This window comes from Microcaecilia unicolor, chromosome 10, assembly GCF_901765095.1.
Source record: "Microcaecilia unicolor chromosome 10, aMicUni1.1, whole genome shotgun sequence".
Lineage (NCBI taxonomy): Eukaryota > Metazoa > Chordata > Amphibia > Gymnophiona > Siphonopidae > Microcaecilia > Microcaecilia unicolor.
In genome coordinates this window covers 87,555,955-87,570,276 of record NC_044040.1, presented here as the reverse complement: position 1 = coordinate 87,570,276, position 14,322 = coordinate 87,555,955, and the positions used below count along the sequence as shown (strand labels likewise).

Below are 14,322 nucleotides of genomic sequence, written 5' to 3'. Positions count from 1 at the left end.
AAGTCCTCATATATTGAAGGCGCTTGCGCCAACCACAGCACCACCCCAGATTGGCTTGGAGGCTCATGATGAACCTATGAAGTGATCCTCAATGCCAGTGTCTCAATGGGCATCAGCTTCAGCACTGGCCTATGCATTACATTTCCCGATGTTGGGGGAGGAAGCTACCCCAGAGTCGAGGAGTAGACATGCACCTCAGAACCCAGCATGCAAGCCTGGACATTCTTCCAGTAGACCGAGGCATGTACAGGCTCAGACTTCTCATGATAAGTATTTTGCTGACTCTGATTTGGACCATTCATGACTGTCTGAGGAGGAACTACAATACTTCTTGGAGGAGAGGTCTTATGGCATTCCTTCAGACCCCTCTCCTCCAAGAAGAGAAGAAAGTCTCCACCAGAGAACCTCTCCTTCACTGGTTTTGTTAAGGAAATGGCACAAGCCATTCCAATTAAGTTGGAGTTGGAGGACGAGCCTAGGGCAGAATTGTTCACTGTCCTGGACTATGATTCTGCACGTGTTGATGCCTTTTCACAACATTCTGAGGCATGCACAAATGAAGAATTGGGAGATCCTTTTCTCTGTGCAGGTTGTGAAATAGATGGTAGATATTATGTATAGAAACCAGAAGGCTCCTGGATTGGAAAAAACCCAGAAGCCATCATTCCATGGTCATTGAATCCACCCTCAAAAGGGCCAGGATTTCCAGGACTCATGCCTCGGTGCCCCCAGGTGTTGTGATCCTAATGTTGGATTCTTTTGGGAGAAAAGTTTATCAGGCCTTGATGCTTATTCTCACACACAGTCCTACTAGCTCTATACAAGCATCTACTTGGTCCATGGTGCAAAAGTATAATTGACTTTGCAGATCCTCTCCCACAGGAGCAGGCTGTGGAGCTTTGCCATCTGGCCAACATGCAGAAGGACTGCTGGAAGTATCTGGCCAGGGGCACCTTTGATACCTTTGATATTGTATCCAGACTCCCTGCATTAGGTGTGGGGATATGCAGACTCTCATGGCTGCATGTCCTCTGACCTTGAACCTGCAATTCAGGAGATGATAGTGGATGTACCATGCCAGGGAGGCAATGTTTTTGAGGACAAAGTAGAGGAGGTTTCTGACCTCGTAAAGAAACATACTGATACCATAAAGTCCCTCTCCTGTCCAGCTTCTTCTGCATACTCCACTATTTGTTTTGGCGGACCTAGAATGGAAATCTACTACCCTTAAAGGCATAAGTTCACTCCTTTTCCCTGATCTCAACAGCAGACCCAGACCCAATGTTGCAGGGCCCTCTAGCAATATCCTCAGAAGTCCCAACCTGCATCCCAATCAAAAGTGGGGATGAGCTTTTGAATGGCTCCAGGAGAGCATAGCTGACATCAAAGTGTCTGCCATGGATGACTTTCTGGTAGAGGAGAGGCTGAATTGTTTTGAAAAAAGATGCACCCTTATAACCTCAGAGTGGTGGGTTCTTCAAATAGTCCAAAGAGGATATGCTTTCAATTTGCAAACAACTTCACCAAATCGCCCACCAAGAGCATAGTTTCTATCCACTCAGCATGAGAAAGTACTCCTTCCTTCTCAAGGCCACTGAGGTTGAAACCATGCCACCAGGGTTCAAGTCCAGGTACTTTTTTGTGACCAAGAAAATTGAGAGATTTAGACCCATCCTAGATCTAAGGGCCCTGAACAAGTATCTGGTTAAAGAAAAGTTCAGGATTGTTTCTCTGGACACTGTTCTTCCCATGACTCAGGAAAATGATTGGCTGTGCTCTCTGGAATTTAAAAGATACATATACCCACACACAGAATCTTCCCAGTCACTGAAAGTATCTCAGATTTTCAGTAGAGAAACACCACTACCAGTACCGCGTACTGCCTTTGGCCTCATGTCTGCTCCCAGGGATTCACAAAACGTCTAGCAGTAGTTGCAGACTGGGAGTTCATGTGTTTCCCTACCTGGATGATTGGCTAGTCAAGAGCACATCACAAGAGTGAGCTCAGCAATCAATGTAGAGAACTATTCAGGTGTTGGAGTTACTAAGGTTCATTATAAACTACCCCAAGTCCCATCTACTCCCAGTCAAAAAACTGGAGTACAGAGGAGCCCTGCTAGACATGGTATAGGCTTGAGCCTGACTCCCTCAGGAGTGGGAGACTGCTCTAATTGCCATCGCCGAGGTTTGCAGCACCCAGCAGGGCTCAGATCAGCAGATATTGAGGTTGTAAGGCCATATGACCTCCACAGTGCATGTCACTCCCATGGCATGCCTCCATTTGAGAGGTACCCAATGGACTCTAGCTTCCCATTGGTGTCCCGCCATGGGAAACCTGGCAGATGTCATCTCGGTCACTCCAGAGCTCAGGAACTTTCTTCTCTGGTGGACAATCCACTCAAACTTGATCACGGGACTACCTTCCAAATTCAACCTCCTCAGAAGATACTGACCACTGTGAGGGGTTTGAGAGGCACCTGCTTCAGGGAGGGCTAAGGTAGAGGCCAGAGAAAAGGGTGCTCTTGAGGAAGAGCAAATTTCACTCACAGGTTCCTTATAGACAGAGAATTTGCCCCCTAGTTGCCAAAGGCCGGTCAGATCACTAACTAAAGGTAGGAACTACCATCCCCAGAACCTGTTCCAATACAGGACTCTCAGGAAATAGAGGGGGAGGGGGATGATGGTTTCTGATCAAGGAGATGGGGAGCAGCTGAGGGAACCCTGGGGGGAGGAGGCTATGGAATGGGATAAAATGGAAGATGATGAGGAGGTAAGGGAGGAGACCATGGAAGTGTCGGCGTTAGCGCAGACTCCAGCTGGGAAGGTAAAAGGTTTCATCGCTACCGTGTTGCCTCAACTATTTAAGACCAGGGAAGTGAAGTTGGTGCAGTTTGGGAGGAACTTGTGGAGGAAGCTAGCAAGCAAACTACCTGAAGACAGAAGATAGTGCCGAGAAAGGTTGAGCTGTGGTTAAATCTCCCTGGGGAGGGGACTTGATCTATGTGGATGAAATGAAATGACTGTGGAAAGCTGAAGTAGCCAGCAAACTACCTGAAGACAGAAGGTAGTGCCGAGAAAGGCTGAACTGTGGTTAAACTCCCGGGGAAAGGGGACTTGAACTATGTTGATGAAGTGAACTGAATGTAGAAAGCTGAAGTTGTGAATTGTCATGTGGTGATGCAGCTGGAACAAGAATAAGACTGTGTTACTAAGTCTGTGAATAAAAGCCTTTTACCTATAAAAGTATTGGAGCTGCTGCACTTTTGTTTGACCACTACTGTTAAGACAGCTTAGGAAGGGGGACCAGATGACACCACAGATGCATCCACTCTGGGTTGGGGGACTCATGTGGATGAGCTTCACTCCCAAAGAATTTGGTCCACTCAGGAGACCATGCTCCAACTAAACCTCCTAGAGTTGTGGGCGATATGGAATGGAACACTCTAAAGGATTTCAGAGATCGGCTACAGAGCCAAATTTTCATTGTCCAAACAGAGAACCAGGTTGTAGTGTACTATATGAACAAGTAGGGGGGGTATGAGATCTTACCCTTTGTGTCATGAAGCAAACAGGATGTGGAAATGGGCCATCAGCTACGGAATGATGCTCCGAGCCACATGCCTGGTGGGCAAGCAAAACAGTCTGGAGGACTGACTAAGCAGGGTCATGCAACTCCATGAGTGGTGTCTCAACATGGGCATAGCCTGCGAGATCTTTCGAGAGTGGGGTACCCTCTGGATAGATCTTTTTGTCACTCACCTCAACAACAAAATCCCTCAGTGCTGCTCTACACTCTAGTCATATAACAGACTAGCATCAGATGCTGTCCTCCTTCACTGGGGGAAAAGCCTCCTGTATGTGTATCCTCCAACCCTTCTGGTGGGGAAGACCTTGTTGAAACTCAAACAAGATTGAGGAACCATGATCCTCATTGCACAGATATCTTCTGGAGATATCCTTTGAAGAGCCATGGAGATTAGACTGTTTTCTGACCCTCATCACTTAAAATGAGGGGTCTCTTCTACATCCCAACCTCCAGACTCTGGCTCTCATGGGGCCTGAGTGTTTCTCCAGGATCTTTCTGGCTTCCACATTTAAGTGGAAAAGGTTTGCCATCTGGTTTGAGGACAAGGACCTAGATCCTCTTACATGTCCTACACAAAAACTGCTTGAATACCTCATACACCTCTCTGTGTCTGGTTTGAAAACCAACTTGGCAAGGGTTCATCTATCTGCAATTAATGCTATCCATCACCATGTAGAGGATAAACCCACCTCTGTACAGCCTTTAGTTGTTCACTTCATGAAAGGTTTGTTGTTGACAAAGCCCCCGGTCAAACCTCCAACATGTCATGGGACCTCAACGTCATACTCACCCAGCTGATGAAAGCTCTTGATGCCCCTGTACAAGTCGTTGGTGAGGCCCCACCTGGAGTATTGTGTTCAGTTTTGGAGGCCGTATCTTGCTAAGGATGTAAAAAGAATTGAAGCGGTACAAAGAAAAGCTACGAGGATGGTATGGGATTTGCGTTACAAGACGTATGAGGAGAGACTTGCGGACCTGAACATGTATACCCTGGAGGAAAGGAGGAACAGGGGTGATATGATACAGATGTTCAAATATTTGAAAGGTATTAATCCGCAAACGAACCTTTTCCAGAGATGGGAAGGCGGTAGAATGAGAGGGCATGAAATGAGATTGAAGGGGAGCAGACTCAAGAAGAATGTCAGGAAGTATTTTTTCACGGAGAGGGTGGTGGATGCTTGGAATGCCCTCCTGCGGGAGGTGGTGGAGATGAAAATGGTAACAGAATTCAAACATGCGTGGGATAAACATAAAGGAATCCTGTGCAGAAGGAAGGGATCCTCAGGAACTTAGCCTAGAATGGGTGGCAGAGCTGGTGGTTGGGAGGCGGGGCTAGTGCTGGGCAGACTTATACGGTCTGTGCCGGGGCTGGTGGTTGGGTGGCGGGGATAGTGCTGGGCAGACTTATACTGTCTGTGCCAGAGCTGGTGGTGGGAGGCAGGGTTGGTGGTTGGGAGGCGGGGATAGGGCTGGACAGACTTATACGGTCTGTGCCCTGAAGAGGACAGTACAAATAAAAAAGTAGCACATATGAATTTATCTTCTTGGGCAGACTGGATGGACCGTGCAGGTCTTTTTCTGCCGTCATCTATTATGTTACTTTGTTACTCTTTTTGAACCACTAGATTCCTGTCATCTGATGTTTTTCATCTAGACGGTATTATTTCTGGTGGTGGTCACTTCAGCAGCTACCTTATACAAGATTTCATCATAACAGAGTAGTTCTCTGCATGCATCCTAAGTTTCTTCAAAGGTGGTGTTGGAGTCAATCGTTCTGCCAACATTTTTTCCTAAGTCTCGTGTCCATCTTGACAAAAGTGCAATGCACATCTTGGTCTGCAAGTGAGACTTAGCCTTCTATCTGGAGTGGACTAAAGCCCATAGACAGTCCACCCAACCTTTGTTTCTTTTGACCCAAACAGGCTAGAGTCAGCCATCAGTAAGCACACTTTATCCAATTGACTCACAGACTGCATCTCCTCCACTTATGCCCAGGCCTGGCTTACTCTGGAAGATCATGTCACGGCTTACAATGTCAGAGCCATGGCTGCTTTGATAGCCCACTTGAGGTCAGCCTCCATTGAAGAGATTTGCAAAGCTGCAACGTGGTTCTTCAGTTCACATACTTACATCTCATTACTGCCTTAAGCAGAATACCCGACACAACAGTTGGTTTGGTCAGACAGTCCTACAGAATTTATTTGCTGTCTAGAATCTAACTCCACCCTCCTAGGCCCATTTTATTCTGTTCCAGGCTGCATCTCCACAACCAGTTTCTATATAAGTAAAGGTTAATTGGTTTTCATGAAATCTTTCCATTTCAAGATTCTGTTGACCTAGCATTGTTGGTTTTTGGTGAACCTGAAAGCTAGGGATTTCCATGTGTAAGGATACACTGGGCTGCTTGTCCACAGAGAAAATGAAATTACTTACCTGTAGTAGGTGTTCTCCAAGAACAGCAGTACATGCAGCCTTACAACCCCTCCCACCTCCCCTAGGAGTTGTATTTTGTTTAACTTTTACATAATACTGGAGGTCCTGCACTTGAGCATTGGGGGGGGGGGGGTGCGAGGAGGAGAAGGCACTAGCAGATGGATGCTGCCAAAAACCTCTGAATGACCTACTACTACTACAAATCATTTCTATAGCGCTACCAGTTGTACGCAGCGCTTCACAATTGAACATGAAGAAAAGACAGTCCCAATTTCCCTCAGCCGTCTTTTCTCCAAGCTGAAGAGCCCTAGCTGTTTTAGTCTTTCCTCATAGGGAAGTTGTTTCATCCCCTTTATCATTTTTGTTGCCCTTCTTTGCACCTTTTCTAAATTCACTATATCCTTTTTGAGATGTGATGACCAGAATTGAACACAATATTCGAGGTGTGGTTGCACCATGGAGCGATACAAAGGCAAAATAATGTTCTCATTTTTGTTTTCCATTCCTTTCCTAATAATACCTAACATTCTGTTTGCTTTCTTTGCTGCAGCAGCACACTGAGCAGAAGGTTTCAACGATGACACTTACTACTACTACTACTACTACTATTTAGCATTTCTATAGCGCTACAAGGTGTACGCAGCGCTGCACAAACATAGAAGAAAGACAGTCCCTGCTCAAAGAGCTTACAATCTAATAGACAAAAAATAAATAAATAAATAAATAAATAAAGTAAGCAAATCAAATCAATTAATGTGAACGGGAAGGAAGAGAGGAGGGTAGGTGGAGGCGAGTGGTTACGAGTCAAAAGCAATGTTAAAGAGGTGGGCTTTCAGTCTAGATTTAAAGGTGGCCAAGGATGGAGCAACACGTAGGGGCTCAGGAAGTTTATTCCAGGCGTAGGGTGCAGTGAGACAGAAGGCGCGAAGTCTGGAGTTGGCAGTAGTGGAGAAGGGAACAGATAAGAAGGATTTATCCATGGAGCGGAATGCACGGGAAGGGGTGTAGGGAAGGATGAGTGTGGAGAGATACTAGGGAGCAGCAGAGTGAGTACATTTATAGGTTAGTAGAAGAAGTTTGAACAGGATGCGAAAACGGATAGGGAGCCAGTGAAGGGTCTTGAGGAGAGGGGTAGTATGAGTAAAGCGACCCTGGCGGAAGACGAGATGGGCAGCAGAGTTTTGAACTGACTGGAGAGGGGAGAGGTGACTAACTGGGAGGCCAGCAAGAAGCAGATTGCAGTAGTGTAACGAGAGGTGACAAGGGTGTGGATGAGGGTTTTGGTAGAATGCTCGGAAAAGATCCTTTTCTTGGTCAGTAACTCCTAATGTGGAACTTTGCATGACGTAGCTATAATTCGGGTTTCTCTTTCCCACATGTATCACTGTGCACTTGCTCAATTAAACATCATCTGCCATTTAGACACCCAGTCTCCCAGTCTCGTAAGGTCCGCTTGTAATTTTTCACAATCCTCTTGCTATTTAACGACTTTGAATAACTTTGTGTCATCAGCAAATTTAATTACCTCACTAGTTACTCCCATCTTTAGGTCATTTATAAATATTTTAAAAAGCAGCGATCCCAACACAGACCCCTGAGGAACCCCACTAACTACCCTTCTCCATTGTGAATACTGCCCATTAAACCCCACTCTCTGTTTCCTATCCTTCAACCAGTTTTTAATCCACAATAGGGCTTTTCCTCCTATCCCATGACCCTCCAATTTCCTCTGTAGTCTTTCATGAGGTACCTTGTCAAACGCCTTTTGAAAATCCAGATACACAATATCAACCGGCTCCCCTTTGTCCACGTTTGTTTACTCCTTCAAAGAATTGAAGCAAATTGGTCAGGCAAGATTTCCCTCCACAAAAGCCGTGCTGACTCGGTCTCAGTAATCCATGTCCTCGGATGTGCACTGTAATTTTGTTTTTAATAATAGCCTCTACCATTTTCCCCGGCACTGTACCCACATCTAGGTGCCCCCCTTCACCCGTAAGGGCTATGGTAGTGGTGTACAGTTGTGGGTAGTGGGTTTTAGGGGGGTTTGGGGGGCTCAGCAGACAAGGTAAGGGAGCTATGTTCTTGGGAGCAATTTGTGAAGTCCACTGCAGTACCCCCTAGGGTGCCCGGTTGGTGTCCTGGCATGTCAGGGGGACCAGTGCACTAGAAATGCTGGCTCCTCCCATGACCAAAGGGCTTGCATTTGGTTGTTTCTGGGATGGATGCCCTTGGTTTCCATTATCGCCGAAAATCAGAAACGACCAAGTCTAGGGACAACCATCTCTAAGGACGACCAAAATTTCAAGATTTGGACGTCCCCAACCGTATTATTGAAATGAAAGATGGCCGTCCATCTTAAGTTTCGATAATATGGGTTTCCCCACCCCTCCATCGGGACATTTTGTGAGGACGTCCTCAACAAAATTTGGACATCCCTTTCGATTATGCCCCTCCAAGTGTACAAAGTTACACAAAGCTCAGAGACCATGTAAAAATATATGCATTATTTTTTGTGCCTACGTTTTAGGCCCATAAATGTCAGCACAATTTTAGAAAAGCCCTTTTCTGTATGCAAAACAGGTTTTACACCCAGAAAAATATTTATCAAATTGCCCCCAAACATAATTTTAAGGGTAATGCTACAAAAAGAGCACTAACATTTACATGCTGAATATGTGCACAGATGAATACTGGCATATCTTACATGGTGTGTACTTTGCGTTCCATGGATGCAAAATACTTGGAAATTGTAAATCTGGGGAAAGTGCATTATGCAGAGACAATGTCTTTTCAATTGCAGGACCACATTTGTGGAATAGTTTGCCAGGGTACTTATGTCTGGCCATGAATGGGACCCAATTTAAGAGGCCATTGAAGACTTATTTGTTTCTGTTAGCATATCCTCTGGTGTGATGGAAATACAGGCATAATATGGGACAGATTTTTTTTTTGTTACATTTGTACCCCGCGCTTTCCCACTCATGGCAGGCTCAATGCGGCAGGCAATGGAGGGTTAAGTGACTTGCCCAGAGTCACAAGGAGCTGCCTGTGCCGGGAATCAAACTCAGTTCCTCAGGACCAAAGTCCACCACCCTAACCACTAGGCCACTCCTCCACATTTTCAGTTTATTTTTTTGTTTTATGGCAAATTTTATGTGTGAAGTTTGTTTTGGATGTTTTACTGTGATCTGCCTAGTATTTAGACAGAATATAAATTAATAAATAAAGAAATAGTGTGCATTTGACTGGAAGATATACATATGGGCAGAATCTGGGTGGAACTCAAGCTGACACACTTGGAGGGGCATTTAAAAAAAAATCCATGTCAGAATTGGAACTGTAAAAAAACCCCTGTCCATCTTAGAGCCATTTTTGAACAGGAAAAACTTAACTTTGTAACATAGTAGATGCTGGCAGATAAAGACCTGTATGGTCCATTCTGTCTGCCCCACAAGATAAAATTTTATCACAAGGTATGATGCGATGCTACATATGCCTACTTGATCTTGATATGTCTTTGCCATTATAAGGGCACAGGCCATAGAAGTATGCCTGGCACTGGCCTTGTTCTCCAAGCCTGCAAATAGGTGGGAAAATGTGGGATACAAATGCAATAAAATAAATAAATAAATAAATAAATAAACCACTGAAGCTGCTGCCATTGAAGCTCCACTCCAGCCCATCCAAATCTGTCCAACCACGATCAGATCTGGATGAGCAGGAGTGGGACTTTGAGTTGGAGAATGTCTGGATTTCCCTTTAGAAAATGGCTCTAAGATGGACGTATTTGCACAGAAGTGACTGAATTCTATAAACAGCACCCAAAAATCGGCACCGAAAAAATAACAGGCTAAGCCCTATTCTATTAACGGCGCTGAAAGTTAGGCACTGTTTATAGAATATGCTTATCGCCGGAATTGGCCAGTTAAATAGATTTGATTATCAGACAGTCTATTTTTTGGCAATAGGTGCTTGTCAGAATCAATAAATAAATGCTATAAAATATATTATGTGTTTTCCAGGGGGAATACATGAAGAAAGACACAAATCTCGTCCATTTACAATAACATGCATTAGACCTGGCGGGCCTGCTGACAGGTATACCTTGTCTTCCTATATAAATATAGAAAAGTTCTGGTTATCATAGCATATAAATTAATATACAGTGTGTTCTCGCTATTCGTGCCTTAGGTCTTTGCAAGTTTGCTTATCCGCGGTGACGTGCTTTTGTACAGTGCATTCTTGCTATTCGTGCTTTTGGTCTTTGTGATTTTACTTATCCGGGGTGACTTGCTTTGAGACCATTATTTACTATTCATGCCACGTTGTTCGTGGATTCACAGATATGTGTTTCAAAACAGCTTTCTTTGCTTTCACTTTTCTCGTTTTGGCGTTTGCTTCTGGGAATGGCCACCAAGCATCCAGGGAGTGAATTGCAAGCTACCAATCCTGTGTGGTTTTCCAGAGCAGGAACCTAACCCCCTAATTCCCATAGAGTCTATTATTCGCTATCCGAAGTTTTTTTAGAAACACAGATAAACCTGAAACCAAACCTCTATTTTCCCATAGGAGCAATGGTTCAGTATTCATGAATAGTGAGAATGCACTGTAGAAACAAAACAAAACTCTTATATAAATTGCAAGAATTTCCTTCAGCAGCCACCCAGAGGAACCTCATATTTAAGTGACCTTTATTAGTTGAATTAAGCACTGACCCCTTCAGTGTGCACAAATTAATTGCACACATTGAATAACAAGCCCTTAACCAATAATTGGATGCTAACAACCAATTATTGAAGTTAATTGGCACCACAAGATTTGTGTGCACATCTGGCTGCGCTCTATTCTAAACAACCTCCTCTTTACTTACTGTATTATAGCTGCATCCATTTTATGCTACTTTGTTTAACCTGCAGGATTTGTAAGCCGCATTGAACCTGCTAATGAGTGGGAAAGTGCGGGATATAAATGTTACAAATAAATAAATAAATAAATATAAGGCATGGCGCTTAACTCTACTAGCATGTAACTCCAAGAGGGCATGGCCATGGGCACGTCAGGGGCATTCTGAAAAGTTGCACTTATGGTTACAGAATACTGCAGCATTCTTAAGTTGGACACCAGTATTTATACCACGCTTGGCGCCTACAGTTAGGCACAAGAATCGGTACTAAGTCCTATTCTATAAAAGGCACATGCCCGTTATAGACTAGTGCTTAGTGCCAATTCTTTTCAGCGCCCATTTATAGAATTTGCCCCTGAATGCCTGACAATTTAATCATAGGTTCCAATGTTCTATCATTTATGTTTAAAGTTCTTTACCATTCACTGTTCATATTGTTTTCATTATTCACTAGCACATAAGCTATTCAATTTAATACTATAATAACCAAATACTTCCCTTACCAAGACATTCCATCTACATGCTTCAGTTTTCAAAGGTAAATTCCAAATTTCATCCACTTACAGTTTCTATCTTACTACAGGCAGGAACCTAATCCAACATCTAGCTTTTTATAATGATCTGAGAACACACACCAGAGAAATCAGTTGTTTTAAAATTGGAGCAACTAATGAACAGAAGGCTTTATTAATGCTCAGTATGCACTATTGTGGTGCCTAATTTGAGGCTCCAAGTTATAGAATTGACCCTATAGCAAACTTGGCTTCATATAGAAATTCCATCTGACAAGTTTGGGCTAGTAAAGGTGACCAATCTCATACAATGAAGGTATTCTTGATACAGGAGTGTACCACATCCATCCAGGCTAGTCAGTATGTAGTGTGCATAGAATTTATTGACAGAAGATTGCCAACACAGGAGCCTGTGTCAACCAGTAGATGATCTTTTAAAATGCTTCCTCTCATTTATCAATTCCCCGGCTCCAAATATTTCATACAACATGAAATAGTTGGGGAGGGGCTCACGTGATGCAGTCAAGCTCAGTGGATACCTGACTCCATTCCTGGTGCAGATAAAAAGCTAAATTCTAAGCTGCTAAAATGTTCCCTAGTGACCCCCCCCCCCTCCCCCCTTAAAGGAAGGAGCTTTTCAGAAACAGAAGGAAAAGAAGAAGTCTTTGTTAAAATGATTTTGGGAACCAGATTATTCTCTGTGGGTAAGATAAATTGTCTGGGAAAGAAAGAAAGCATTCTAATTGACATTCTGCTCTAACAGTAAGCAGCCTTGTGAAAAATAATAACCATTTGAAAACTGTTACATCACTAAACTAAGGGAAGAGATGAGCAACACAGTGAGTGACAATATGCTAATTGCTCACTGAGAGAAAAGGCAGAGAAAATGATCAACATCTACACACTTTGGGGAGAAGTATCCATTAAAAGTAATAAATAAAGTTGGGGTTAATAATGCACACACACTAAGTAAAGGTAACTGAAGCTGATTATTGGTGGGGGGGGGGGGGAATAGGGAAACTACTCACTAGAATACAAATGGGACAGTGTAATCATGACCTCAAGTTTTGCAATACAATCATAAGAAACATATATAACCACAACAACAATATATAATGTTTATATAGAGAATGAAATATAATGGGTTGACTAATGATAAGTTTTATATACAGGCTCATTTTCGAAAGAGAAGGACGACCATCTTTCGACACAAATTGGAAGATGGGTATCCTTCTCACAGGATCACTCAAATTGGCATAATCAACAGCCGATTTTGGGCGTCCCCAACTGCTTTCTGTCACGGGTATGACTAAAATTCACGGGGGCGTATCAGAGGCGTAGTGAAGGCGGGACTTGGGCATCCTCGACCCATAATGGGAAAAAAGGGCGTCCCTGATGAGCACTTGGACACTTTACCTGTGCCTGTTTTTCTTATGACCAAGGCACAAAAAGGTGCCCGAACTGACCAGATGACCACTGGAGAGAATCAGGGATCACCTCCCCTTACTCCCCCAGTGGTCACTAACCCCCTCCCACCCTGAAAAAATATCTTTAAAAATAGCCTCAAATGTCATACTCAGGTCCATCACAGCAGTATGTAGTTCCCTTGAGCAGTTTAGTGGGTGCAGTGCACTTCAGGCAGGTGGACCCAGGCCCACCCCCCCCCCCACCTGTTACACTTGTGGTGGAAAATGTGAGCCCTCCAAAACCCACCACAAACCCACTGTACCCACATGTAGGTGCCCCCCTTCACCCGTAAAGGCTATGGTAATGGTGTACAGTTGTGGGTAGTAGGTTTTGGGGGGGGGGGGGTTGGGGGGATCAGCAGACAAGGTAAGGGAGCTATGTACCTGGGAGCAATTTGTGAAGTCCACTGCAGTGCCCCCTAGGATGCCCGGTTGGTGTCCTGGCATGTCAAGGGGACCAGTGCACTACGAATGCTGGCTCCTTCCACAACCAAAGGGCTTGCATTTGGTCGTTTCTGAGATGGGCGTCCTTGGTTTCCATTATTGCCGAAAATCAGAAACGACCAAATCTAAGGACGACCGGCGTCCCCGACTGTATTATCGAAATGAAAGATGGCCGTCCATCTTGTTTCGATAATACGGGTTTCTCCGCCCCTCCACCGGGACGTTTTGCGAGGACATCCTCAGCAAAACTTGGGCATCCCTTTCGATTATGCCCTTCATAGTTATAAATATATATGAGAAAGATATGAGTATTATGAGAGGTGTCAAATCCTAGTTACAAACATAGGAAAAAACAAGTTGAGAAGAAAAGAGCTATTGAGCTTTGAGGTATGTTTGTACTTTTGACCAACTCCCCTGTTTACTAAGCCATGTGGCAATGCTGACACAGCCCATTCAAAGTGAACGGGCTGTGTTGGCATTAGCGTGTCCAAGCCTCTTGCGCGGCTTAGTAAACAGAGGGACAAATTTTTAACTTATATGAACTAGTGCTCCGTTTGTCCACTAAGGCAAGTTCAAAATTTTGTATTTGCAGAATGGACTGCCATCAAAAATGGTTCGAAAGTATAGCATTATTCTTCCAATTGATCATAACAGATTTAATAGCAATAGCAAGTAGTATGTTCAATAATTTAGAATCTGAAAAAGAAAATAAGTTTCATAGAGAGAGTATCCTGAATTGGGAGGATAGATGTTATCATATACCATATGTGGGACCAAAAGGAATAAGTGAGATGACATTCATAAACCATATGTTTGAGAGTGCCCACTTTGGATTTACATGACCAACAAATATTATTTTGAGATAGCTTTGTGAGAAACGTTTTTTGTGGTGTCCAAATAGCTCTATGATGGAGGAAAAAAGAGGTTGTAGAAAGTTAGCTGAGGATAATGGTTTTCCCAGTTTGGCCCAAAACCATT

At 43.9% G+C, this 14,322-nt stretch overlaps 1 protein-coding gene across 1 annotated transcript in view; it reads left to right on the top strand.

Annotated features, from left to right (window-relative positions):
- Window positions 1–14,322, top strand: part of GRIP1 (glutamate receptor interacting protein 1) — a 675,191-nt gene that overhangs the window by 222,296 nt on the left and 438,573 nt on the right. Inside the window, 1 exon segment of the mRNA XM_030216417.1 lies at window positions 10,042–10,117. Coding sequence (XP_030072277.1) covers window positions 10,042–10,117 — 76 coding nt within the window.